Source organism: Onychomys torridus, unplaced genomic scaffold, assembly GCF_903995425.1.
Source record: "Onychomys torridus unplaced genomic scaffold, mOncTor1.1, whole genome shotgun sequence".
In the NCBI taxonomy this organism is placed as follows: Eukaryota; Metazoa; Chordata; class Mammalia; order Rodentia; family Cricetidae; genus Onychomys; species Onychomys torridus.
Genome location: NW_023411260.1, coordinates 182,254 through 209,035, shown reverse-complemented (window position 1 = coordinate 209,035; position 26,782 = coordinate 182,254). Strand labels below are relative to the sequence as shown.

General features: G+C 42.5%; 1 protein-coding gene across 3 annotated transcripts in view; it reads right to left on the bottom strand.

Annotated features, from left to right (window-relative positions):
- Txndc16 (thioredoxin domain containing 16) overlaps positions 1 to 26,575 on the bottom strand; it is a 77,724-nt gene extending 51,149 nt beyond the window's left edge. For 2 of the 3 annotated variants that reach the window (XM_036175760.1, XM_036175761.1), the window contains exons 1-5: positions 26,305 to 26,575; positions 25,445 to 25,527; positions 21,049 to 21,122; positions 20,218 to 20,292; positions 5,603 to 5,724 (exon numbers count right to left, since the gene is read on the bottom strand). In XM_036175760.1, the coding sequence (XP_036031653.1) occupies positions 5,603 to 5,724; positions 20,218 to 20,292; positions 21,049 to 21,122; positions 25,445 to 25,527; positions 26,305 to 26,464 (514 nt within the window). In that variant the 5' untranslated portion in view covers positions 26,465 to 26,575. Of the gene's footprint in view, positions 1 to 5,602; positions 5,725 to 20,217; positions 20,293 to 21,048; positions 21,123 to 25,444; positions 25,528 to 26,304 lie in introns of those variants that run through there. The other variant, XM_036175762.1, reaches the window with a different exon arrangement.
- Between the last annotated feature and the right edge of the window lie 207 nt (positions 26,576 to 26,782).

Here is a 26,782-nt window from a genome sequence, read left to right as displayed (position 1 = left end):
ACAGAGGCTTCCAGTCTGAGGAAACAGGATCAGCTAAGGAATTGGCAAGGTGAGGTTAGCTGTGGCTTGTTCTGTTTCTCTGATCTTCCAGCGTTCATCCCAATACCTGGCTCCAGGTTTGTTTTATTAATAAGTCCTTTTAAGATTTATACTACATATCCCCTTCTAGGAAGATCATCTATTATTCACACATGGCCTCTGTGATGATCATCCTGGTGTCAGACAGGATCCAATGCCTGCTTGCCTACCAGAGCTCTTTCCAAAAAGAACACTTTTGTCCAGGCATGGTGGTACACACCTTTAATCCCAGCCCTTGGGAGGCAGAGGCACCAAGACTACATAGTAAGACTATCTCAAGAAACACACACACACACACACACACACACACACACACACACACACACACACACACCAAAACAAAACAAAGTCTTTCTTCCCTCACGGGAATGTGTGATGCTGGCTCTTCATTCAGACCGGGCCCTTTCCTACCGGGTCATTTATCACCACTTGTCCTGTTAACTGACTATTGTGACTAATGCTGCAATGGACATGAGAGCAGACACCTCTTCAAGACAGATTTGGTCCTTTAGATAAAAGCCCAGCGTTAGGATTGCTGGATCAAATGATGGGATGGACTCATAAGAACTAGAGCAGAGGCAGCTTACTCTGCCAGGAGGTGGCCACAGCCCTAGAGAGAAGACCCCTAGATCCGGAAAAGTAAGACTTTCCCATTCTGGATGGTCCCCAGTTTAGCACCATCACTGATCAAGGGGTGTGTGCCAAAACAGGTGGCTTCCCTAGTTCTTTACCCTAGACCCGGCCATATACATCCCCCACTGGCATCGCTGAGGGGTACCAGAGCCTGCATGAAAGGGAAGCTCCAGGCTAACGTCATAAGGCAGAGTAGAGGGTGAATCTTTGGCAAAACACCTCTATAATCATGTTAATGAAAGTATTTTCTATGACTGGGCAATCCAAAGTACCAATGTAAGAAGACAATCTGATGAAGTCAACTCTCATAGTCAGAGTGAAAAGTAAACCATTGGTTTGGATGTGAGCCCCCCAATGATGTTTTCTCAAAGGCCTTTGGAACAAACCTCTCTATATGAGTTGTTAATATCATACTTATACTACCTGCCAAAACATGCCTGGGTGATTTTGTTTAAACATTTTTACCCAATTATTATTTTAAATACATAGCCAATCTTTGGAGAGGTAGGGTTTGAAAAAAGAAAATACAAGCAAATCTCAAGTTATGTCTGAAAGACATTTCACCCTCCCCGAATTAAGAAAACCAGCTCACTTTCAGGTCATGGACAGGCCCATTCTCAGATGTGAACGTTAAGACACTGACACATTTCTGAGTCACCTGAAGGGAAGAGAAGTGGAAGCCAAGTTCTTTCTCTGGGGCTCTGGAGTGAGGTAAGGTGATGCTATGTCCCAGTGGGGTTCACAGTAGGAGGCCCCTGAGGGAAGACTGGGTTTGCTAATGACCTTCACTGGGGTGTCTGTGAGTGCACAAAGAGCAAGCCTATCCCACCTCTTCAGCCTTGTAGGGACACACTAAACAGAGGGGTCTTCTTGTTTGCCTTCACATCCTATACCTTGAGATAAGGAGAAACTTTCCAAGAGCTACTAGCATGGCTTTCCGAGAGAAAAACACTTCTCTTCCCTTTGCCTTTAGGCAAACCTGCACGCAGACCACCCCTTCCGCCCCTGTTACTGGTCCCTCCTCACCTCTGAGTGCAAATGCTCAAGTGCTCCTGAGCTGTACTTCTCAAATCCATGCCCTTGTCTGCATCCCCAACATAAAAGTGAGATCGAGTTACATCCAGCTACCTAGTGTATTTCACAGTATGATGTCAGAAAGGGAACTCCATTCCTCCCATTCCAAACTTTCCAGCCACCTCTGTCTCTGCTACGTGACAGAAAATACAGTTGTCCCACTCCACCTCCAGAGCACTAACCTATGTTCACACTTGTTCCCACGTCCACCACTGTCCCCCGGTCTAGGTCACCCCATCATCTCCCGTGGCACTCTGTCGTAATTGCCCATCTTCTCCTTCATTCCGCCCCTTCCTCCTCCTGATCTATTTCAGACATTATTGTCAGGTTGAGGCGATTAAATATAAATCAAGGACTTAATTCCTTGTTTTTCTATAGCTGAGTGAGCCCCTATAACTTACATTTTTTTTCACTAATTATAACTAGAAACTGGGGAAAGCAAAGCCTGAGAACCCTGAAAAGTCAACAAAATAGGCAAGTTGTCAGTACTGTTTTAAATTTTAATTTTTTTTTTGGGGGGGGGACGCTCACACAGTAGTCAGAGGACAATTTCTGAGAGTTGGAGCTCTCATGTGGGGAGAGGGGGATCCTAAGATTGGAACTTAGTGGCAAGTATCTTTGCCCAATGAGCCATCTTGCCAGCCCTGAAGTATTATTTTATAAGGGTATGTTTTGTGACATGCCAGCAAGCTACATGTTTACAAAAATCTAAAATTTCAACATATAGTTTATTTCATAAAAGCATAGAATTGGGTAGGGAGATGGCACAGTGAGTAAGATACTTGGAGCCAAGTGTGAGAACCAGAGTTTAGATTCCTCAAAACACACACAAAAGCCAGGCAGGACCATAATCCCAGTGCTCAGGAGACAGAGACAGCAGATCCTCCAGGGTAAGCTGGCTAGCTAACCTAGCCAAATTGGTAAGCTCCAAGGTTCATCAAGAGACCTTATCTCAGGAAATAAAATGGAGCAATTGAAGAGAACTGTGGTGATATATTTATAATCTAAGAAATAAAGCTTGCCTGAAGATCAGAGGGCAGAGGCAGCCACAGACTAAGCCACAGAGGTCAGGCAGTGGTATCACACGCCTTTAATCATAACTCTCCGGAGGCAGAGGCAGAGATCCATCTGGATCATTGTAAATTCAAGGCCACACTGGGCTACACGAGATTAATACAGTCTAAAAAAGAACAGAGCCAGGCAGTGGTGGCATACACCTTTAATCCCAGCTCTAGGAAGGTTGAAATAGGAAGTGATAAGGCAGGAAGAGACAGGAATTCACTCTCCTGCAGAGGCTCTGTCAGGCTGAGGAGTTGGTGAGGTAAAAGGTGGTAGCTGTGACTTGCTCTGTTTCTCTGATCTTTCAGCTTTCACCCTAATATCTGGCTCTGGGTTTTATTATAAGGCCATTTAGGATTTGTGCAAAAGAGAACATTGATATTAACCTCTGGACTCTACATGCGCACCAACATACAAATACAGAAACACACACACAAAATGAATGAACAGAAAAGGTATTTAACATTTGTAGAGGCAAGAGGTCCTGTGCTCACAGATAAGCACTAGGGAACCAGTAATGTTAAACACACAGGGCTGTCTCTTCAAGGGGGAAGATGTAGAACGTGTTCTCCACCCACCAGACTGGAAGCAGACATGGTGAATAGCATGGCGACCTTTACATTATCTGTATGGCTGAGACCACACCAGATCCTTCCCAGATTCTTATTATGAACTTGTCAATCCATAGACCCCTTTGTTATGGAAGATGTCACATAAACTTTACAAAGAGTACATGAAGTCATGTCTTAAGTTTTTTTGTATACATTGATTACCATGAGGAAATTTTTCACCAGATTGTGCTATGCTTAAATATGCCTAAAATAAACTACTTGTGGTCAGACTCTTGAAGTTTGAACTAATACTGGCTAGTTAGTCATGGTGAACCGTACTATCCTCTTACCTCATATGGATAGTTATTTTGCTGTACATGGTGGTCAGAGAGGCCCCTGCAAACATTAACTTGGATAAGTTACTACCATTAACATCTAACAGTTCTGAAAATATAACTGTAATCTGCTCATAAAATGTTTATAAACTTCTTTACAAGATAATTAGGTGCTAATGTTTATGTGGTTCTGTCAACAATGTATTTTTTAAATTAAGAAAAACTATAAAATATTTATATCTGTTTGGCAGAGTCAATAATATTTATCAAATATTAGAATATGTAATAGGTACCACGAAGACTGTAAAGGGAATAAAACTGGCTGAAAGGACCATGCAGAGGCCATAACAGGCTGCTCAGTCTTCTCTCAGAGATCAGGCCTCAATTTCAGTTTCCTGAGACTTGAGCAAGCAGTTTCTGGGAGGGCCATGAACAAAAGACTCCCTTTTTTGCACATATTCTGACTGCTCAAAGTTCAGCCAGGTGTTTTACTGTCTAGGACCCCTCACTATGTCCATGGCAGCTCAAGGACAGAGCCCGGACCACTGAGCAAGCCCCCATAGTCAGTACGTGCCAGGCCAGCCAGCCAGCCCCCATGGCAGCTCAAGGACAAAGCCTGGGACTTGTCCCAGACAGCCCCCAAAATGATAATTGTAACCCCCAACCAATAAATTCAAAGGTTACATACCCTCACCCAATTAAAAGAGAACAGAGATAAAAATAAACCAATCCCAGTAGCACCCAACCCCACCCCCCAACTGCCCTGAAGGGCTTGCAGTTTTAGCCTTTAAATAACTAGCCACACAAAGAAAGAGCAACTCCTCCCTGCCTCACTGTATTAGGTGTAGGAACGAGTTCCCTGTCTAGACTTGTAAACTTAAACAATAAACCTTGCTGTTGCATTCTTGGACATCCACAATCTTTGGTGGTCTCTTTGGGGTCATGATCTGGGCATAACAATGGCAATAATAAACACTCTTATAATACTACTAAATATTCCAGAAAGCATTTTTATTTATTCAGATTCATTTCATCCTATTCTGGGTTCAATCTTGTGCACTGAAAAACAACCATTTGAGCCTCACAAATGACACTAAGAGGTAGGCATAATTATTTTCTGCCATGATCAGCATGACTTGATCCTGGAGACCTAACTGGTACAATGAGGGAATGAAGAAAGGACAGACAGACACAGACAGACAGACAGGCACAGACACACACACACACACACACACACACACACACACACACACAGAGGCTGGGATCAGGTGGGTTGGGTTCACTCTGATGGAATGCACCTACTATCAAAACAATAAGATGTGGGGGAGGGGTGTCAGCCTGTCTCAGTAGGGGAGCAGTCTCAGGTTGCAGTCATCTGGGAAGAGGAAGCTATTGGAGCTAGCTTTTGCACACCCTATTCAGTCTGGTAAACACTCATGCTTGGACCACTCGAGGCTTTGCCATTTTCCTCTGAGTATCACCTCCAGGGAGGCTTCAGCACTCCTATGGGCCTGAAACACGGGGTCTTTGCCATGCCCCTGCCCACGTCATGCTGCACACACTCACTCGGGACTTCATCTGCTCTTTCCACATATTCACTCCAGGTCCCTCGGCTCTCCACAAAAACGTCCCTCGTCTGGAGAGCGGAGGTTAAATAACTGGTCCAAGTCACACTCTCAGCAGCTGGTGAGCGGGAGGCCAACCTGGACCCCTGGGTTCTGGAGCACGGCTGCACTGTGCTGCTCCTTACGGAGGTACAGCAGCAGAGGGGCTTTACCCAAACACTGCACTAAGCTGTCGTCTACCAGCTGCAGCGCTTCAGCATAGGCACACAAGTCCAGGCACAGCAGAGACCAAGCGAGCTCCAGATACCTGGTGTTCCGATGGCTTCCACGTATGCGAATATCATATTTGCTTTTCCTTTCAGAGAATTTTCTATGCTGTGAAGGTCTTCCAGGATGGTTACATATTTTACTTCATTAAAAAGCAGAGCACTGAAATAAACACAGATGAAAACTAGTGAAAAATCTGTCATGGGCTTAACTACATATGTAAAAACTCTATTAAAGAAAACCTAACTTTTTTTTTTTTAAGTGTAACTTCTTTGAACAAATTGTGAGTAATGACAGCACAATCATTCTACCAGCACTGGAGTAAAACTGGTCTCTGGGTCCCAGAGGAGGACACTTGTGAGAAACAGCACTCACTCTCCATCACAATCACCTCCGTAGAACTGCATTCACTCACATTCTAGTCTAATCCAATCTTACAGGTCTCTCAGGCTTGGATACAGTGAGCCATCTATATGTCACAGCTGCGGGTTTCTTTCCAGACTCCCTAAGCCTTTCATGACCTAGACATCATCTACCTTCCCAACTTCGTGTGTCTCCCTGTGCTCAGTGTGACACACTTCAGGCACATCCCAGAGCCTCTGGTGGGAGCTAGGCCTTTGCTCCATCTGATGGCACATCTGGTCCTTTAATCATCACCTCAAAGAAGACTTCCTGCTGCTCCTGTGTCAACAAGCCTGCAGCTTTTCCTTCTCAGTCCGGGTCTTCCTTTGTGGCACATGCTATAAATTGCAGTTACCTAGAACTACACTTTACTTCATTTCCTTGTTAATTCTTCACTCCCACTTAACATTACCTCCTTAAGGCAAGGGCCGTGACACATTTTATCGGTTTATCACAAGAAGTATAAAAATAAGAGTATAGTACATAGTAGGTAATCAGACGTTTATTGAGATAACCAAAGAAAACAGCAGGACATGCTTCATTTTTGAAAAATAGAAATTCAAGTCACTGGAGAGAGCCAGGCATGACACACCTATCTGTAACCCCAGTGGTGGCAAGAGGATGGTGAGTCAGCCTGGGCCACAGAAGAACAAAGAGAAAACAACACTGTAGCGTCTACTCATAAAAACATTTACTGAACTGAGGCTCCAGGGACAGGACACAAAGCAGATACTATTGTGTCAAGAACAGTGACCTTCCTTCTTCACCATAACAGTGTATTTCTTTGGTTTATGAAGGCAGTCTCTCACTCTGTAGTGCAGGCTGGTCCAGACCTACCTTACTATGAAGCCCAAGTGGGCCTTCAGTTTACAGCAATCCTTCCACCTCTGCCTCCCAAATACTGGGATTCAAGCATGAGGTAACATGTCCAGTTTACTAACAAATTCTATTTCTTCATCTAAATGATTCCTTCATTTTATTGTCTATTTCTTTCTATATAAGTTGTGCCCATGAACAAAGTTTTTTTCATTTACTCTCTACATGCATATCATATATATATAGTTTGTTTGTTTGTTTATCGAGACAGGGTTTCTCAGTGTAGTTTTGATGCATGTCCTAGATCTCACTCTGTAGACCAGGCTGGCCTCGAACTCACAGAGATCCACCTGCCTCTGCCTCCTGAGTGCTAGGATTACAGGAGTGCGCCACCACTGCCCGGCTTGCATATCATATTTTTATTAAGTTAATTAAAGATTTTGGAAAGTTTTTCCAGGCTCACATACTTAAGTAAGTAAAGAACCATTTAAATACTTGCAATAAGTTATTCAAATACAGCTTTCTCTTGCAGGAAAACACTTTCCCTTAAACAGAAATTCTCCCACCTTTTGGTATTGAGACCCTTTTATAAGCTTAACCATTACTGATGTCCTATTTGTTTACGTACGGTATCCTATTAATAGTTGCCAAATGGAAAGGGGGGATTTAAAAATACTTAATTTTAGAAAACAGGAACACCACTGCATATTATCAAAACCTTTTCACTTAAAAAAACTTCCAGAACAAAAGAAAAACTCATAAAAACAGAGTCACAGTTTTACATTTTTGCAAATCTCTTTCATATGAAACCAAATCTGCACCTACATCCAATGGGTTATGGTACCGCATGTCATATGGCCTCTGGGAACCTGTTCATGAGAAAATGCTGCTGGAAAGGGCAAGTAATGCCTTGTGTCACAAGACTATGTAGACTTGGTAGTCACTCTGACAGTGCTGCTCCACCTGATGTTAACTTGCATATTTAACTACTTATTAAAGACTTGTGGACTAGGAAAGCGAGCTGGAGTCCCCAGGGTAGCTCCTGCTCTGTTTTCTGAGCAGTGCTCACTGTGCTGGGTACTCTGCATGTTTCCCTTACATCCCCACCAATAGTGCTGGGGCACTGCTGCTCTACACAGGAAGTGGGCGGGCTCCACAGCATTTACCGGCTGCTGCTAGAGCTGAGATTCAAACCCAGGTCTTGTGACAATAACTGGTTGACATTCCGATGTTATCATCCACCCTTTTGGGAACCAGGGGAGAAAGGTATTGCTGTATTTAATGAGGCAATTCCACATAATTTATCTGGAAATCAAGAGGGGTTTACTTCTGGGCTAACTACAGCCAATAGGGATGGGTTACAGGATCAGAGAGAGATGAGGTATCATCCAGCAGAGAACTAACTCCAGCATGGTCTCCCGTCCAGATTCCAGGACCAGGAGGTATCCAAAAGAGAGTAAGCACGTATGGGGTCCCTCTCAGCCACCCCAGGGGCAGGTCATAGGCAGGTGTGGCAGTTGCCGGCCATCACTCTAGGGGCAGTGTTTCAAGGTCAAAGCTGGAACAGCTGCCTACTCCAGAAAGGGTCTTGCTACTTAGCCCACTGGATTCAAATCCGCAGGGGCTCCTCCTTCCCTCCTTCCTCAATCTCAGGTGCTTAGATAACAAGCACTTGCCTCCACACCCCGCCATCGCTGACCACTCTTACAAAGTGGAAAAAGGATGACAGCTAATGATGGAGTCAGGGCAACCCAGACCTATACCTTTAGGCCAACACCCCAAAAATACCCTTGAGATACTTCAAAACCAGCTGAGCATCATCCAGTGTGTTTACAAGGATCCATGGGTCCTGAGCTTGGAAATTATATTCAGTGTGAACACAGCCCAAGTTTCTGCCAACAGTATCACAAACTTGCTTTTCCAGCCTCCCTGCTACAAGGCTTGGCGAAACGACCTGGAATCAGTTGCCTGAGATTCTGGATCAGGAGCAAGTGATACAAAGAACCAGGGACAGTACAGGATGACTCTCAGAGGTGGCGGCAGGAATGCTTCAAAGGCAGTAATGCAACAGTGTTGCTGAACACCCTAATGCAGGTAGTACATCCAGGGTACAGCAAGAGTCCTCCCCACTTTAGCTGAGCCATGATTCTAACCCTAACTCTGGGCTGTACACCTTGCAGTCTGGCTCTCCCACCCTTCAGGTCTAACTGAGATTTCCTGTATCTACTCCAATTCCTTTTGTTTCAGTCAATCAGACCCTGGTCTCAGGGTCTGGACTACAAACTCAATGTAACACACTCACACTGTCTCGTTTAATTTTCATGGCAAACATCTGAGATGGAACTATCATTAACCCCATTTTAAAGATCAGGCTACAGTGTTTAGAGAGGTTACTTTGCCTAATGTCCCAAAGCTCATTAAGGAGTCATTATCCGTGAGACAATAATAACCAAAACTAATGACATTCATAATCTAATGGTATCTGTGATTTTTCCCAGTGGCTTCCTGGCTTTATTATATTCCTTAATAGGCTGATTTCCAGAATGTGAGCCCTGCATAGGGAGCTCGAGGGTCCATCCCTAAGCCTGTCTGTACTCCTTCCCTTTGGTTCCAGAGAAGAAAACTGCTGGCAGAAATGGGCTGAGGAGAAAGTCTCTTCTTGCTCTGGCAATGCGGTGAGACCCTAGGCTGCTCAAACTGGGGGTGGGGGGTGGGAGGGGTGTTCTTTCTGCCTCAGAAAGACCTTCACCTCCTTTGGCGGTGCTCCTCTGGAGACTTTTCTATCAGAATCACCACGTAGGTAAGACAGACGACCAGGAACTGAGCAGGGGTCAGTATAAGGAAGGAACCAAGGGTCTGCTTTTCTCTTTTGTTACAGTGCAGATCAATCATCCCCTCTTCAGAAATTACAGTTCTGTCAGAATTCAAATTCTTTAAACAAAGTATCAGTAAAACAGTATATGCTAATTTAGTATCCAAAACATCCCACAAGAGGACCAGGGAGTAGAAAAGGTATAGTTACTTTTATGTGCGCAGAGTTTTCTTTCTTCATGCTTCATTTGTTTTGTTTGTGAGATATGATTTAATGAATAGGTACTCCAAGATAGCTTGTTCTTCACTACATATGTAATCCAGGCTGGACTGAACTAATTCCTTCTGCTTCAGTTTTCCACATGATGGAGTACAGACACAACAGCACAACACTCCCAAGAAATTGCTATTATCTAAACCACAAGGCTGCGACTACCAGGTTCATACAGAAAGTGACAGGTTGAAAACAAGAAGCCACCTGTGAAACAAGAACTGAAAGTCTGGACACAAGCCCAGTCGTTCTCCAGCACTGCAGTCTCTTACCAGCTTACCCCTTAGAAAACAATTATGGGCACATAAAGGAAGACTTCCGCTCCTTCCACATCCAGCAAAAGAGCAAGCTTTCCAAATTCATCAACCACCAAGCCACCATGGATTGAGCACCTAGCACATACCACAGTATGCTCCCAGGTCTCAGTGTGAAGATTTAACATTAATACCAATTAACAGCACTGTGACAAATTCACATCCAAGACAAGCAACTTTTTATTCTAACTATCCAATTAAAACCTCCATCAACAAGTTGGTGTGTCTTCAACTAATGTTTCAATGACATTTTAAATATCATTTTAAAAGCCCACATAATTGGCTATAGTGCTCCATTAAGTATCTAATTTGCAAATAATTAATGTAAACATTACCCTAAATTTAGTCTCAGATTTTATAACTTCATTCTTTCCTAACTACATTTCTTCATATTTAAAAAAAAAGATGTAATTTATCAAAACTTTTGATAGTCTATTGACAAAAGGAGCAGCGTTGAAGAAAAACTGTGGATCATTGCTCTCAACCAAAACATTTTACATAACAAATTCAAATGCTTTGAGAAAAAAGTAACAGCATGGCTTACACATTTTTCAATCAAGTAAATACAAATATTCTAAAAAGCAAGCTTTTGGCTCATGAACAAATGTTTTGAAAATAATCTAAGCATTATCTACAAATATTTCCTATCCTTAATTATAAGGCTAAGTAGAACATCTTGACCAAAAATAACTGACCAGTTGGCTGAAATTAATGTAATGTAGCATGCACACTAATCAGTTTTATGCACTAGCAGAGGAGAAAGGTAAACAACGACCTGGCTGTTAACCCTTCCATCTACATTGGTGACCTGCCTACATGGTACAACAATAGCTCAAAAGGTGGGAGTAACCAACCACTACCTGACGGGATGCAAGGCCCACTCCAAGAGAGGAAACCCAGGCCTGACACTGCTCAGGGAGTCAAACACCTGACTAGACAGACATGATCCTAGAGGAAAAGCAAATACTATTCTTCTGCTAATGGTCTACAGCAACAAAATGACTCCTAACAACACTGCTCTACCCACAGATCGCTATTTTGCTTGGCTATCATCAGAGACAATCCCACATGTAGTAGACAGGAACAGACACACAACTGGACAATGCAGAGATTAGGACCTGGGAAAACCCAGTCCTAAATGGGATGCTTCAAGCAAATCCCACCCCTCAGGGACGAGGGAATCCTGGGGAAGAGAAGGTAGACAAAGCCAGTGGGGATGGAGGACGCCAAGGAAACAAGGTCTTCTAAGCACAACAGGACTGACACATATAAGAACGCACAGAGACAGTGGAGGGATGAACAGCGTCTACACAGGTTCAAGTCAGACGATGGTCTCAATATTGAGAGGAGAAGGAGCCTAGAAACTACTTCCAATTCACAACTGCTTGCAAAGAAAAAATTAAGTTTTCTCCACAGTCTCTCACTGGGTATACAAACCACACTGAAAGGCAGGCCCCAAGTAGCTGGCCAACTCAAAAGGAACTCAACTCAAAAGGAACTCAGTGGTATTTGGGGAGATATTTGTCTCTTGAGCTTTGTCTGGGCATCTTCTTCTTCTTCTTCTTTTTTTTTTTGACCTTACTGGTTGTTTTAGTTGGTGTTTTACTGCTGTGAAGAGACACCATGATCAAAGCAACTCTTGTGAAGAAAGCATTAAATTGGGGCCTGCTTGCAGTTTCAGAGGCTTAGTTCATTAGTTCATTATCATCATGCTGGGAAGCTTGGCACCATGTAGGTGCCAGGGCAATAGCTGAGAGCTACATCCTGGTCCACAGGCAAAGAGAAAGACTGAGATTTCAAAAGCCCACCCCAGTGATAAACTTCCTCCAACAAGACCACACCTCCTAATCCCTGGTGACTAAGCATTCAAATAGATAAGCCTATGGGTTTCTCTGTGTAGTTTTGGTGCCTGTCCTGTCCTGGATCTCCCTCTGTAGCCCAGGCTGGCCTGGAACTCACAGAGATCCACCTGGCTCTGCCTCCTGAGTGCTGGGATTAAAGGAGTGCGCCACCACTGCCCTCATGGGGGCCTTTCTTATTCAAACCTCCACACTGATCTTTTGCGTGTGTATTATGGTTTCTGATTTTGTGTTTTTATGGTTTTCTGTGTGTGCTTGTGTCTCTGCATATCTGTGTGCTTCTCAAGCTTTTTGTTTGTTTTGTTTTATTCTGACTCCTGTCTAGTTTTTATTTGCCTTGTTTGTTTTCTACAGAAAGAGAGAAAGAGGTATGTAGTTAGACGGGTGGAGACATGGGGAGGATATGGAGGAAGATGAAACAGGAGAAACTGTGATCAGAATAAATTATATGAAAAAAATCTATTTTTGACTAAAAAAAATTTGTAAACTTAAAATGGTCAGTAAATTTTGGGTTTAATAAAATGCAAGGAGAGAACAGTAATGTGACTATACATATATTTCATATATATAATTGTACATATACCTCTTATAAATATATCAAATCCTAGTAAGATGCTAGAATATGATTATACACATATTTTATACATATGATATATACATATACATCTTATGAATAATTATATTAAACAGCAAATAAAAGCATCCTTAAATAAAAGAACAGGACATAAGCCAGTAGGAGGAAACTGTCCAGCTACGGATTATGAAGACCACTTCTGTGTCAATATCTTTATGTAACACTCATGCATACAGTAACAATGTTACTGCTCAATCTAACTATAGTTTATTGCTAGCATTAATACACTGTACTACTTTATTAGCGGGTATAACCTAATTTTTTTAGTTTGTTTTTAAGCTAAAAACAAACTAAATATGTTTTAACATTTTTCAGTTTTTAAAATAAAAGTTAAATACATAAAAATTAAGTATAAATAAATAGTTTTTTTTCCGACAGGTTTTCTGTGTGTGTAGGACTAGTTGTCCTGGAACTCGCTCTGTAGACCAGGCTGGCCACGAACTCACAAAGATCCGTCTGCCTCTGCCTCCCGCCCAAGTGCTGGGATTAAAGGCGTGTACCGCCACCACCTGGCCAAAAATAGAATAAATTCCTTAAGAGTCAAAAAGCAAAACTGAAGACACAAGAGATCAGTGGTCTCTTGGAGTAGGGCACAAATGTTTCAGGCCAGTGAGAAAGCTGTGTGGTACTGTAATGATTGATTTAGTTCTTGACACATTTATTCAAACACCCAGAATACACAACATGTAGAATGAATCCTAATGTAACTTGTGGACTTTGGGTGAATATCATGTGTAAGCAGGCAGGGGTGTGATTTAGGGATAGAGCATTTGCCTGGCCTATCCAAGGTCCTGCGTCAGATCCCCAAAAACACCAGAGAAAAGAAACAGGGTACTGCACACTGACTCACTGCTAACAAATGATGCACCAATCTGGTGGAAAAGGGGATAAAGGAGAGGTCTCTGTGCTTTCCTCATCTTTCTGCTGTGAAACTGACAGTGATCTTCCAAAGAAGAAATGTCTTTTAAAAACAAACTAAAACACCACTACTGGAGGACACACACCATACCTTAACAAATGGAAAAACATCACATTCGAGGATGGGAGGAGTCATTCTTAAGATGTCAACTGTCCCTAAGGTAACATAAATTGAACATCAGCAGAATTTAGATAAAGTTGGAGAAGGGGAGAAACTGCATCCGCTAGTTTTAAATGAAAACGAAATATGCATGCACTTCTGAAAACAAAAATATGCAAACGCATAAACCTTTCTATATGTTAGAAACTCTACAAATTAAAACAGTAGTGCTGATATACAGAGAAACTAGTGAGACATGGCTCAGAAATAGAGCTTGATACATGCCAGAGTTTTATGTAAACCACAGCACCTCAAATTCTGAACAAAAACCCATTATTTCACTTGTGTTCAGGCATCAAAGTAGCCACCTGGATCATACGTCCTCATACCATTCACCATGGCAAATTCCAAACAGATTTTAATCTTAAACATAAAATTCTTATTATTTCATATTTCTATGTCTTCATAAGATATATAATTTATAAATACACTTATAACATTTTAAAATATATTTACTCTTAAATGTAAAACAGAAACAATTCTAGAAGAAACTCACCCACACAAACACAATCTACTGATCTCTAGGATCAAAGGCAATTCAATAAAGAAAAGATAATCTTTTTAACAAAAGGTGCTGGCAAACTGACTATTCACAAGCAAAAATGTGAACCACACTGACTCTACATCTTATATGTTCAATATGTGGTGGACTGCCTGTAATCCCAGTATAGGCTGACAGAGGTGGAGGCAAAAGGATCCGAAGTTTAAGGTCATTCTTGGCTACATAGTAAGTTTGAGACTAGCCTGGGCTGCAAAACACACTGTGTCTCCAAAAAGAAACCCAAAGTTGGTGATTTGGGATTGGTAACTCATTTTAAAATACAGTATCAAAAGTACAATCCATTAAATATATTGTTAGGTTCAACTCCACTATTTTAAAAAAAAAATCTGTATGCCAGATGGTGGTACATGCCTTTAATCCCAGCACTTGGGAGGCAGAGCCAGGTGGATCTCTGTGAGTTCAAGGCCAGCCTGGTCTACAGAGTGAGCTACAGGACAGGTACTAAAACAACAGGAGAAACCCTGTCTTGAAAAACAAAAACAAAAACAAAATACAAAAAAATATATGCTATGGGAAAACAAACAAAGTATTAAACAAACAGGTGAAAACCCACAAACTGAAAGGAAGTATCTAACAAAACATGTATCTGATAAAATGTCTCAATCTGAACATATAACAATACAATTTAAAAAGTGGTTGAAGTATTTGGACAGCACACCAAATAACAAATAGCCAGTTAGCATCTGAAAGGATGTTCATGAACCTAGGAAGGACTCATGGATTATCCAGCAAAAGAGAAATAGATGAGATCTACATGAGCAAACTGGGGGTGAGGGGGGTTAATGGAGGGCAAGGGATGGGGGATGAGAACATAGGGGAACGGGAGGTTTGAGCTGGAACAGGGACAGAGTGGGAGAACAAGGAAAGAGATACCATGATAAATGAAGACATCGTGGGAATAGGGAGAAACAGAGTGCTAGAGAAGTCCCAGGAATCCATAAGGATGACCCCATCTTAGACTACTGGTAATGGTCAAGAGGGTGCCTGAACTGGCCTACTCTGGTGATCAGATGGTTGAATACCCTAACTGTCATCATGGAGCCCTCATCCAGTGACTGATGGAAGCAGATGCAGAGATCCACGGCCAGGTGCTAGGACAAGCTCCAGGAGTTCAATCAATGAGAGAGAGGAGGGATTCTATGAACAATGGACATCAACACCATGATGGGAAAAAGTACAGAGACAACCAGCCAAACTAGTAGAGTCAAATGCATGTACTATGGGCCAAAAGCTGTGGAGCCCTCATGGTACTGGACTAGGCCCTCTGGATAGGAAAGACAGCTGTTTAGCTTGAACTGTTTAGGGGGCCCCCAATCAGTGGAATCGGAACCTGTCTCTGCTGCGTAAGCCAGATTTTTGGAGCCTACTGCCTATGGTGAAAAACTTTGCATAGCCTTGGTGTAGGGAACAGGGGCTTGGACCTGCCTCAACTGAATGCACCAGGCTCTCTGGACTCTCCATGGGAGACCTTGCCTTGCAGGAGATGGGAATGGGGGAGATGAGTTGGAGGGGAAGGCTAGAGGGCAGGAGGAGGGAGGAGAGGGGAACCTGTGGTTGGTATGTAAAATGAATAGAAAAATACCTTAATAATAAAAAAATGTTCACAATGAGATGTTACTACACATAATAAGGACACAGAGAAACCAGAACTCTCATTGCAAAACTTGGGATGGCATTTTGGCTGTTTTGTACAAGTTTAACATTATAATCTTACTCTTATGTATTTGTAAACAAAGGGGGAACACATATCTATACCAAAAATCTACACATTGATGTTTATAGCAGCCTTATTCATAATTACCAAAACTCAGAAGGGAACTAGTATGCTTAACAGGTGAATGGGCGAACAGGTGAACATCCATACCAAAGAATACTATTAGTTGTAAAAAGGAGTGGTCCATCAAACTATGAGGACATGTAATCATTTATATATTGTGTAAGTAAAAGAAGCCAAGTATGTAAAAGCTGCATTCTGTGTGGTTCATCATGTGACACTGTACAGAGGAAAAGGTTACAGCAACAATAAAAGTATCGGGGGATGAATAACAGCAAAACTGGTAGTTTCCTGAGAACAGTAGCATATCTTCTGTTTTGGCTTTCTGTTGAACTGCTTTTCACCCCTTTGGAATTCCTTCTAAACAAGGCCATCTTTCAGGATACAGCTCACAACACTGTAAGACTCTCTTTATATTCAATGTCCAGAACTAGAAAGTCTACAGAGACAAAGTATATGGGAGGCCTATTAGGAGTGGGACACAGGGAGATGGGAGACAATGAGCCAGGATTCTTTCTAAAGTGAGAAAAACTAAAACTGACCATGGTGATGGTTGCACATATCAGTAAATATACTAAAAACTACTGAACTGTAGACTTGAACAGTCTATGAATTATATCTCAATAAACTACTTCCGAAAAAGAAAAAGGTCATCTGCCACCTATTAACTGGCCTTAGGGCTTGCCCTAGCTAGTTTTATGTCAACTTGACACAAGGTAGGGTTATCTGAAAGAAGGAAAACTCAATTGAGAAAATGCCTCCATAAGATCTGGCTGTAAGGTATTTTCTTTATTAGTGATTAATGGGGAGGGGCCCAGGCCATTGTGGGTGGGGTCATCCCTGAGCTGGTGGACCTGGGTTCTATAAGAGAACAGGCTGAGCAAGCCATGGTGAGCAAGCCAATAAGCAGCACCTCTCCATGGTCACTGCATCTGCTCCTGCCTCCAGGTTCCTGCCCTGTTTGAGTTCCTGTCCTGAACAGCAATGTGGAAGTGTAAGCCAGATAAACCCTTTTCTCCTCAACTTATTTTTTGGTCGTGGTATTCATCACAGCAATAGAAACCCTAACACACTGTGGTACCAGTACAGTGGGGTATTGTTAGGAGACCTGACCATGTTTTTTGGAGGATTACAGAAGGACTCTGATCTGAAAATCAATTGAGTATTGAGAGCTCAGTGGGATGTGCTGTAGGAGGCTGGAAGATAAAAATGTTGAGAGCAGTGCAGAAGATGGATGCCCAGCTTATAAAGTTTCAGAGGGAAGTTCAAAGACTCTATTGGGGCTATTTGTTATTCTGAATTAAGATCCTGTGGTTCTGGTTAGCTGGAGATTAACAAGAGACCAAAACTACTAAAGCAAAACCTTTGCTTTGCTGGGATACTCAATGCTGGTTGGCTAGAACTGAAATTTAGCGGTGATTAAGAAGAGACTAGCACCATTGAGGTGAAATATTCTGGGAAGTGTTTCCTAAGAGTCAGCACACAGAAGCTGTTCTAAAGGTGACCAAAGTTAGACCTTGTGCTGACAGCAGAATTTGATAGTGTATGAGTCATGAAGGTAGTACTGGTTTTGAAAGCATGAAGGGGTCATGGAGAGCAGCTGAGGCTTGGCACTGTGAGAAAACCAGGAGAGGCCATGTGAAGGTACAGCCTCAGTGGCAGTTGAAGGCCCAGGACCGAAGAAGTCATGCAGAGAAGTTGAGGCTTGGCACCATGAAGACAGCCTAGGAGAGGCTCTTGGTGAAGAGTGCAGCCCAGCTGCAGCAGAAGACCCCAGAGTTTTGAAGATGCCAGTGCCATGGGATGACCACCAAGGACAGCAGCAGCGGTGGAGTGGAGCCAGCCAGAGCCCAGAAGACGAGCTGTGTGTGCTGCAGAGGGCAGAGCTGGAGAAGTCCTTTGGAGGATCCCAGATCGTGAGTGGATCCCAGACTATTGGACATTGAGTTATTCGCACTGCTGGAGTTTGGTTTTGCTTTGTTCAGACTGTGACTGTGCCCCGGTTCTTCCCTCTTGAAGAACTTCTTTATGATTAATTAACTTTTAATTTTTTTTTTATTTTACAGGAGCCCATAGTCAAGAGACTGAATTTAAAAAAGATTTTAGGTTTTAAGAGACTTTATAGTTTTTTGTTTGTTTTTTTGTTTTTAAGAGTTTGAACTTTAAAGTGTTTGAATTTGTGAAGACTGTGGGACTTTTAACGTTTGGAAAATGTTTTGTATTGTGATGCTGATGTTAACGTGTGAACTTGGGATGAACAAGAAGGGAAAGGCTGTGGCTTACCAGTGATGTTTGGGTGTCAAGTAGACAAGGGGTCAACTTGCTAGTTTTACGTCAATCCCACACAAGCTAGAGTCATCTGAAAGGAGGGACCTCAACTGAGAAGGTGACTCCATGAGATCCAGCTGTGAGGCATTTTCTTAATTAGTGATAAGTAGGGGAGGGCCCAGCCCACTGTGGGTGGGGCCATCCCTGGGCTGCTGGTCCTGGGTTCTATAAGAGAGCAGGCTGAACAAGTGGTGAGGAGCAAGCCAATAAGCAGCTCCCCTCCATGTCCTCTGCCTCAGCTCCTGCCTCCAGGTTTCTGTCCTGTTTGAGTTCCTGTCCTGACTTCCTTCAGTGATGAACAGTGACATGGAAGTGTAAGCCAAATAAACCCTTTCCTCCTCAGCTTGCTTTTGGTCATGGTGTTTCATGGCAGCAATAGAAACCCTAACTAAGACAGGGCTCATGGCTGTCAGAAATGTCCAAACCCCTTTCCTATTTCATAGTTCAGTATATTATTAGGAGTGAACAACTAAATGTGTCCATTTGTACAGTGATAACCACAACCTTGCACCTATAAGTTTTCAATTTCCTATATCTTAATTTTCACCTGATTTTTCAGATAAGAAAGAAGCAGGAAGTGGGAGGCCCAGGAGTAAATAATATTAGCAAAGGCCTTAAGGGCAGTAGACCTGCACCGTGGAATTGGAAAAGCCCATGTAACATGTGCCTTTAACACGTTCTATTTTCTAGCTCTGTGGCCAAAAACAAAACAAAACAAAAATATCTGATTTTTGTCAGAGACAGGCTGGAGAAACAGAGCCCAGGTAAGCATGGATCCCAGGCCCGAACTGAGTCATCCTCACTAAAATTCCCCTGACAGACTCTTCGGCACTGACTGAGCAGGCACAACCGCAAACTCCAGAAAAATCAGGCTAGCATGAGAAGGAAACAAGGCACTTATGAAATCCTAAGGGAAACAGCAAAGCTGAGTATCTACCTGCAACCACTTACCACCTGGAGCGGGGGTGTCCTGGGGTGCATACACTAACTTGTGTGTGTGTGTGTGTGTGTGTGTGTATGTGTGTCCTAAGATGCATACACTGATACTGGGTGTGTGTACTGAGATGCATACACTGACGTGTGTGTGTGTGTGTGTGTGTCTGTGTGTCTGTGTGTCTGTGTGTCTGTGTGTCTGTGTGTGTGTCCTAAGATGCACAAACACTCGGGTGTGTGGGTCCCCTGAGATGCATACACTGACACCTGGATGGGTGTGTGTGCGTTGTGTGTCCCGAGATGCATACACTGACACCCCGGTGTGTGTGTGTGTCTGTGTATGTGTGTGTTCCCTGAAATGCACACAGTGACACCTACCTCTAGAGTGGTGTGCTTCAGAAGAAAGATTCGATCACGGAAGTGGGTCTGTTATGGATGAGATTGATAGCCTCATAAAAGAAACCTCAGATATCCAGGTTCCTCTGCTCTGAGAACACAGCCTTCTAGGAGGTGCAGACCCTCATCTGACACTGGACTTCCAGCCTCCAAAGCTGTGAAAAATAAAATTCTGCTTTCTATACCACCTGGCCTGTGGACTTTGTTACAGCGGCCCAGACAGACTAAGACACCTAGTACACACTCGTTGCACTAACAAACCAAAAAGCAACTATATGATCATTGGGTCCCGTTAAGAAAACTCTCCAAACAGAGCATGTATTCCTGTGTTTATTGTCACTGAAAAAAATGTTAGAGCCTTGAAATGGTAAACCAGTGATGTATATGAAACCTATGCCTATAAATAGGTTAAAACTCCAAAATATCTCAAAAATGAGTTCACCAATGAACAAGCAAGAGAGTGTCCCCTGTACTTACAAGAGAACATGGGCGACGATGGCGTTCACATCAAACAAGGTGTCCGTGGGGAATTCTCTGATCAGTATGTTGCCTCTAGAAAGGTTTTTAAGAACACATTACTGAAGTACCTCCTTATACTCCAATTTGCTTAGGTATCTAATATTAATTTCTTTGATGTTAGGGCCTGTGTCTTATTGGTGTACCTCATATACCTCTCAGACTGCTGGTACATAATATTCTCAAGTATATACCGAGAATACACTTGAGTATGTTCATTTTGAAAAGTTTAGGACCTATACTTGGCAATAATAATAATAATAATAATAATAATAATAATAATAATAGGAAACAAATATAAATTGAAAAAGAGACATCTTAATAACATCTCCATCACATGAAGATTTCCAGATTGGCTTGAGAAGGAAGCAAGCAGTTGAGAGAAAAGTTTCCTAGGCCACCTCTGAAGGGTAAGATGGCAGGCCCAATAGTGGAGGAATCGATACCCAGACCCCAGCGGATGGATCCCTCACGAGGAAAGGGTCCCCGACACAGAACTGGCAGAGCCACACAGAACAATCAGTCTGCTTGCCTGTGCCTCCCACCCGACATTCTGAGTAGGAATTCACAGAAGACTCTCAGGGAGTACTGGATTACTCTCCAGCTTTTGTAAAGAAGAAAATTAAAGCCCAGAATGGTTAAAGACAAATCTATTCCTAGGATTTCAACTAAACTTCCTAAGTGCCCACTAAAGACCACGTTACTCTGGCTCAGTGATGCGCTGCTGTGTGCTCTTCAATAGTCTAAAACGATCTCCCTGCATTAGTACGTCACACCTCCAAGAGAGCTTACCTGAACAGATATGCTTTCATCAAACCCTCTTCTTTCCCACAGTACCTTGACGCTTCTTCCCGGACACAGTTAACCTGTAAAAGATTCTATTCAGGGTCTAAGGTATGCGTCGCAGGGTCAAGTTTCACGGTTAGGAAAACAAGGAGATGACACAGTACCACCTGTCTCCAGGCTAAGTCCACCTCTCACTTTTCCTGACTCACTGCTCACACAGGTGCTGGAGGAAACCACAGAAAGGAACCAGACCGTTCTCTGCTCCTCAAAATGATACTTAACTTTCCACAAGTTTACCTTTACCTCAATCCTGCAAAGCAATCAGGAGGTCAGGAGGTAAAACGGGAAGGGAGTGCTGAGGACAAGATAACCAGAAAGCAGAGGCTTGGGTGGGAGCTCGCAGGGACAGTGAGTGCCCAGCAGAGAGAACTTCAGCTGGGTCTGTGACAGCAATGCTGCACCTGCGCACAGGCGTGGCCCCTAAGCGCTGCCGGTTTCCTAACAAAGTCCCTCGACCCTTCTGCTTTTATTAATAGAACCACACTTCAAAAAAAATAAAAGTGTTATATTAGAGAGCTTTTTCAGCCTCCGTGGTGGATCAGGATGGCCACGGGGTACACGTGGCCCTGGGAGATGTCACTGTGTGAGAATTCACCAACAGTTCTCAAAAGGAGAATACTAGAGGACCAGTGGCGATCACAAGCATGGGCACCTTCACACCATGTGCTAAAATGGTGCACCGGAAAGAAAAACCAAGTGCCCAGTGTTCGAGCAGCCACACCAAGCCCAGACTGCTCACAACCCAGACTTACGTGAGGAAATGTCTGAGACCAGCCATGAAAATAAGTCAGAAGGTAAGAGGGTACAAAATAAGGAGGCAGGAACGTAAGTATAGGTCAAGGACTGGGACCTGGGGGGAAGCCATGGAAACTTACGAGGCTGGTCATGAATGCAGAAAGGAACACTATGAAGAGTGACCATGTGCACGCACGACCACACAGAAGCAAGCCATGAGGGGAGAGCACACGTTTCCAGCTAGGGGGACAAACGGCCACCAAGGTAACTAACCTAAACAAAGGCCGGAGAGGCGGTCATTTTGTCCTGAATTTGGGCTAAGGGTTTTGTTTGCTTTGATGGAATGGGGTTTTTGTTCTTGCTAGCTTAATTTATTTATGCAGAATTTGAGGAAACGGAATGAAATGTTTGTTAAAAAAAAAATTATAAAAGGGGAACTGACAGGAAAGACATAGGAACAGAAAATGAGAATTAAGTCAGCTACAGCCAAAAGAACTTTAGTGTACGTAAGTTCTGAACTTTCTAGTCCAAAGAAAAGGAATGCTTGATGTTATGACAAGAGATCCACGTACTCATTCCCGATAGTCTGAAGAGCTACCATTATATTAGTCCCTGGGGATACAGTTAAGTCCCAAATGAAAAACTTTATTTTGAACTTACATTTTAAAAGCATAAACATTAAGCAATTAATATATAAAGCTAAGTACCATACATAAAAACATAATAGGACAAAATACAGCAGACCATTTGAGACAGGTAGCCCAGGAGGGCTTCTCTGAGGAGGTGACACTGGCACTAAGAACAGACAGGAGACACATATATGAATGTGTGAATGGGGTGGTAATGGCACCTTCGGCAGGCCCAGGGAGCAGAAAGATGAACTGTGTGCTTCAGAAACATGAGGAAGGTGGGGTGGGGGCAGCACATGAATCCCAGACAAGGCGGTCTGGCTCTGTGACACTCAGGGCTTTAACTGACTGTGACATGGGAGCCTCTCTGTCATCTGACACAGCCGCTCACACACAGAGAAGAGCCTGTCATGGGAGAAGAGAGAGGAAACAGCCAGTGACCTGGACAGCACTGTGGCCCTCAGTGGCATGAGAGTGAAGTGTGAGCATCTGAGTTTGCAAAGTTTTGAAAACAGAACCTAGGGGTCCATGGAACGGTTAGGAGAGAAAAACATCAAAGATGACTAAAGCGCTTCTTTGACTAAAGCGCTTTAGTTTGCTTTAAAAACCAACTTGATACAGCCACAAAACCTTATTTTGGTTATCATTTGTATAATGTATCCTTTTCTTCTTCATTTACCTTAAAACTGTGTGAAGCCTTTAGACACATTTTTAAATAGCATGAATTTGGACTTGGTTACTGTGCCCAACTTGAGAATATTTCTCAGGGTCAGGGATTCAGCTCAGTGGTAGAGCACTTGCCTAGCAAGCACAAGGCCCTGGGTTCGATCCTCAGCTCAAAAAAAAAAAAAAAAAAACGAAAGGAAGGAAGGAAGGAAGGAAGGAAAAAAGAAAGAAAGAAAGAAAGAAAGGAAGGAAGGAAGGAAGGAAGAAAGGAAAGAAAGAAAGAAAGAGAAAAGAGAATATTTCTCTTAAATGGAATATTTAGCCCACTTATGTTTTAGCTCCACCCAGCCTGGAGGAGCTACTGGCAACTAAATCTCATCATTCAAGCAAGCTAACTAAACTCAGTACATGGGAGCACACACACACACACACACGCACGCACGCACACAGGCCCAAAGACATCTATATTTTGGTGATTTCTTCATCTACCTGTCTCTGTCAATCTTAATTTTTGAAGATACTGTCCAATGCTCCTCCTCCCCAACACTGCAGTGACTTTCAGCACTTAGAAACAGGCCTTCATTTCTTAAACACAGGACTGGATTTATAGAGCCCTTATTATAATGATTAGATTCCTCTTGGTACTAAGATGATCTGCGAATGTGATGTATCCCCATACTTACAATATATCCTTTCCAAAGAAAAGGACAAGGTCTTGGTCATCTAAGGAACACTCAATACAGTAAACTCATTTCACTGTCATAAATATTCACAATTTCTTATGTGGCAAGGACTGAGCCAAATGTTCAGGATGGGTCTGTGATTTACCATCTTCTCTTGGGAAATCTCAGTGTTCTCCACCATGAGCATCAAAAGTTGTAAGTTACATCAGTAAATAAGTGAAGCCTAAGCACAGGTCCTAATGTTCTCCTCCAGTCACACAATTCTAGGCTCTTCTCTCCCTGACCAGATAGACAGCACAGTCATGCCCGAGCATCATGTAATGACTATTTCATTTCTAAAGTTTATTCATTTTTATGTCCATGAGTGTCTGCATACAGGCATGTGTACCATATGTATGCCTGGTGATGGTAGAAGCCAAAACAGGGCATCAGATCCCCTGGAACTGGAATTACAGATGGTTGTGAGCTGCCACGCAGGTGTTGGGAACTAAACTAGGTCCAACGCAAGAGCAGCTGGTGCTCCTAACACTGGGCATCTCTAGCCCACCACTTCTGAAGTTTTGTTTAAATTTCTACCCAGAGTTCATGAGAGGTGAGTGCTGGGAACATTCTCGAACAGACTCAGTGAGTGAACAAAGCGTCTCTACCGAAAGAACTGGCACACCTAGGAGATGTGGTTTGTAGTATAACTGGTTTTTAGAAGGTGCCTAGACTGTCCTAACTTCCTGTAGGGAGTCGACTGCAGACACTAAGAGAGACAGCAGTCATTCTGGGAGAAGGTGGTAGCTGAACCGAGAACAAATAAACATATGAGAAAGCCAGTAGACACTAATCTGAAAGGACCATCACTGGGAGACTTCTCATGTAAACTAAAGTAAATTGAAGTCTTAAATGTTACCCAATCTGATACATGTGGAAACTGTCCATAAAACTCCATGGTATATTTGAACTTTTTTTTTTTTTTTTGGTTTTTCCCGAGACAGGGTTTCTCTTGTGTAGCTTTGCACCTTTCCTGGAATTCACTTGGTAGCCCAGGCTGGCCTCGAACTCACAGAGATCCTCCTGGCTCTGCCTCCCGATTGCTGGGATTAAAGGCATGTGCCACCACTGCCCAGCTGAACAGTTTTTGGAAAAAAAAATTTTTTCTATTTTCAAACTGACTTGTTTTAATTTATTCTAAAAAATGTCCAATCTATAGCATAAACAATTATAAAAACAAGAAAATAGAAAGTCAAAAAAAATTTAATCACCTTCATTTTTTTCCTTCCATTTATACTAATAGAAATGTAATAAACAGCCAAATTGTGGCTGTTGTGAAATATTTGCAGGACAAAAGAGAACAAAACCTTACCACGGGTTTGAAAACACCCTGAGAGAATAGGTTATGAAACGCAGCTCAGTTCTCACAGCTGGGGGACTTAGCCAGCTTCTTTCTCTCCATGCACTGTTACATAATCATCTGAAGCTAGCTTTCTGTGCTTAGGTAAGAAGCAAGGAAAAACAAAAAACAAAAAAACATTGTTTTCTCAGTTTGGAAAAAGGTCTGAAGCTCACATGTTTTTAGATTTCAGTCTTACGTCACACTACTATAAATGTCTGTCACTGATATTAACATAAGCATTGGTCTACCTTTGAGACGGAAATCCCATAGTCCTGGAGAGGCCTAACAGCTTCTCGTAGTTCTTCAAGAAACACAGAGTTACTTAGCGAACCTAAAACAAGAATGTTGAATGAATATTTGTGAATCTGCTCTTTTAAAAGATGAATATTTAAAGTGAAAGGTAAAATCTGAACACACACAAAAATTATGTGACTAGCCTTCCAAACAAGATCACCTCCAGCCACATATTTTCCTGTTGTTTCTTTATTCTTATTTCTATTATCACAATATAATTTTGTAAATTACCTTTAAAACTTCTTATTTAAAGCATATGATAAAAAAAAAAAAATATCAAGCTGAGTGGTGGTGGCACATGCCTTTAATCCCAGCACTTGGGAGGCAGAGTGAGTTCTCTGTGAGTTCGAGGCCAGCCTCGAATTGTGTTCAGTAGTCATGTTAATTAATGCAGTATAATTAATGATATGGCCAAAGCAGAATACAGAATATTAAGCTAAAGCACTGCTAAAACTACACATCCAGTTTTTATAAAACTGCAAAAGTAGCTACATGTAAAGAAAAAGAATAAAGTATTCTTCCTCAAATGACTGCATGAACTCCAGATGGCAGAACTAGTGTTTTCTATGAAGTGAGCACATATGTAAACCCATTTAATCCCCATTCTAAACTCAGAAGGCAATCACTACTGCATCATAGACGTTGAGAAAAGAGACAGAACAGCTAAAGTGTTTGGATCCTTCCACGCAGGTGGACCACAGAAACAGCTTTACAGAGCACACTGTTACAACTGATAGAAGTTCCCGCTGAGGACAGTGACGACAGGGAAATAAATATCACAGGAGCCATGTAAGAGTTTTAAAAAGATACTTACCAACTTGACAAAAATAAGCTAAAGAGGCTTTTCCTGGCTGCAGCGTGCTGAAATACTGCTGAGGACTCAGTTCTGGGAGAGAGTCTTCAGTTGACTTGTGAAAACTGCATATCAAAATGATTGCGACCCCAGCTCCATATACCATGAAGCCGGAAGACATCGTGAGCTGCAGCCCGATGGATACATGCGCCAGGAGGCGGGTCTGCTCTCTTCACTGCTGTGTCCTACTGCCTGAAGCCATACCTGGCACAGAGTAGGAGATCCACAAAGTTCTGTTAGGTGAATTTGTTAAATGAAGAGAGTTAAAGACACCAGATGAATAGTTAAATCACTACATTACCTGATTTTGCTAGAACTTTCTAGTAAGAAAGAAACTCTGAGGGTGAATGGTATATAAGGACACTAAACGGATAGTACTTTCATTTCATTTTATATTTTCACAGTGCTGGGGATTGTGTAGTTTAAGGAAGTACTGAAT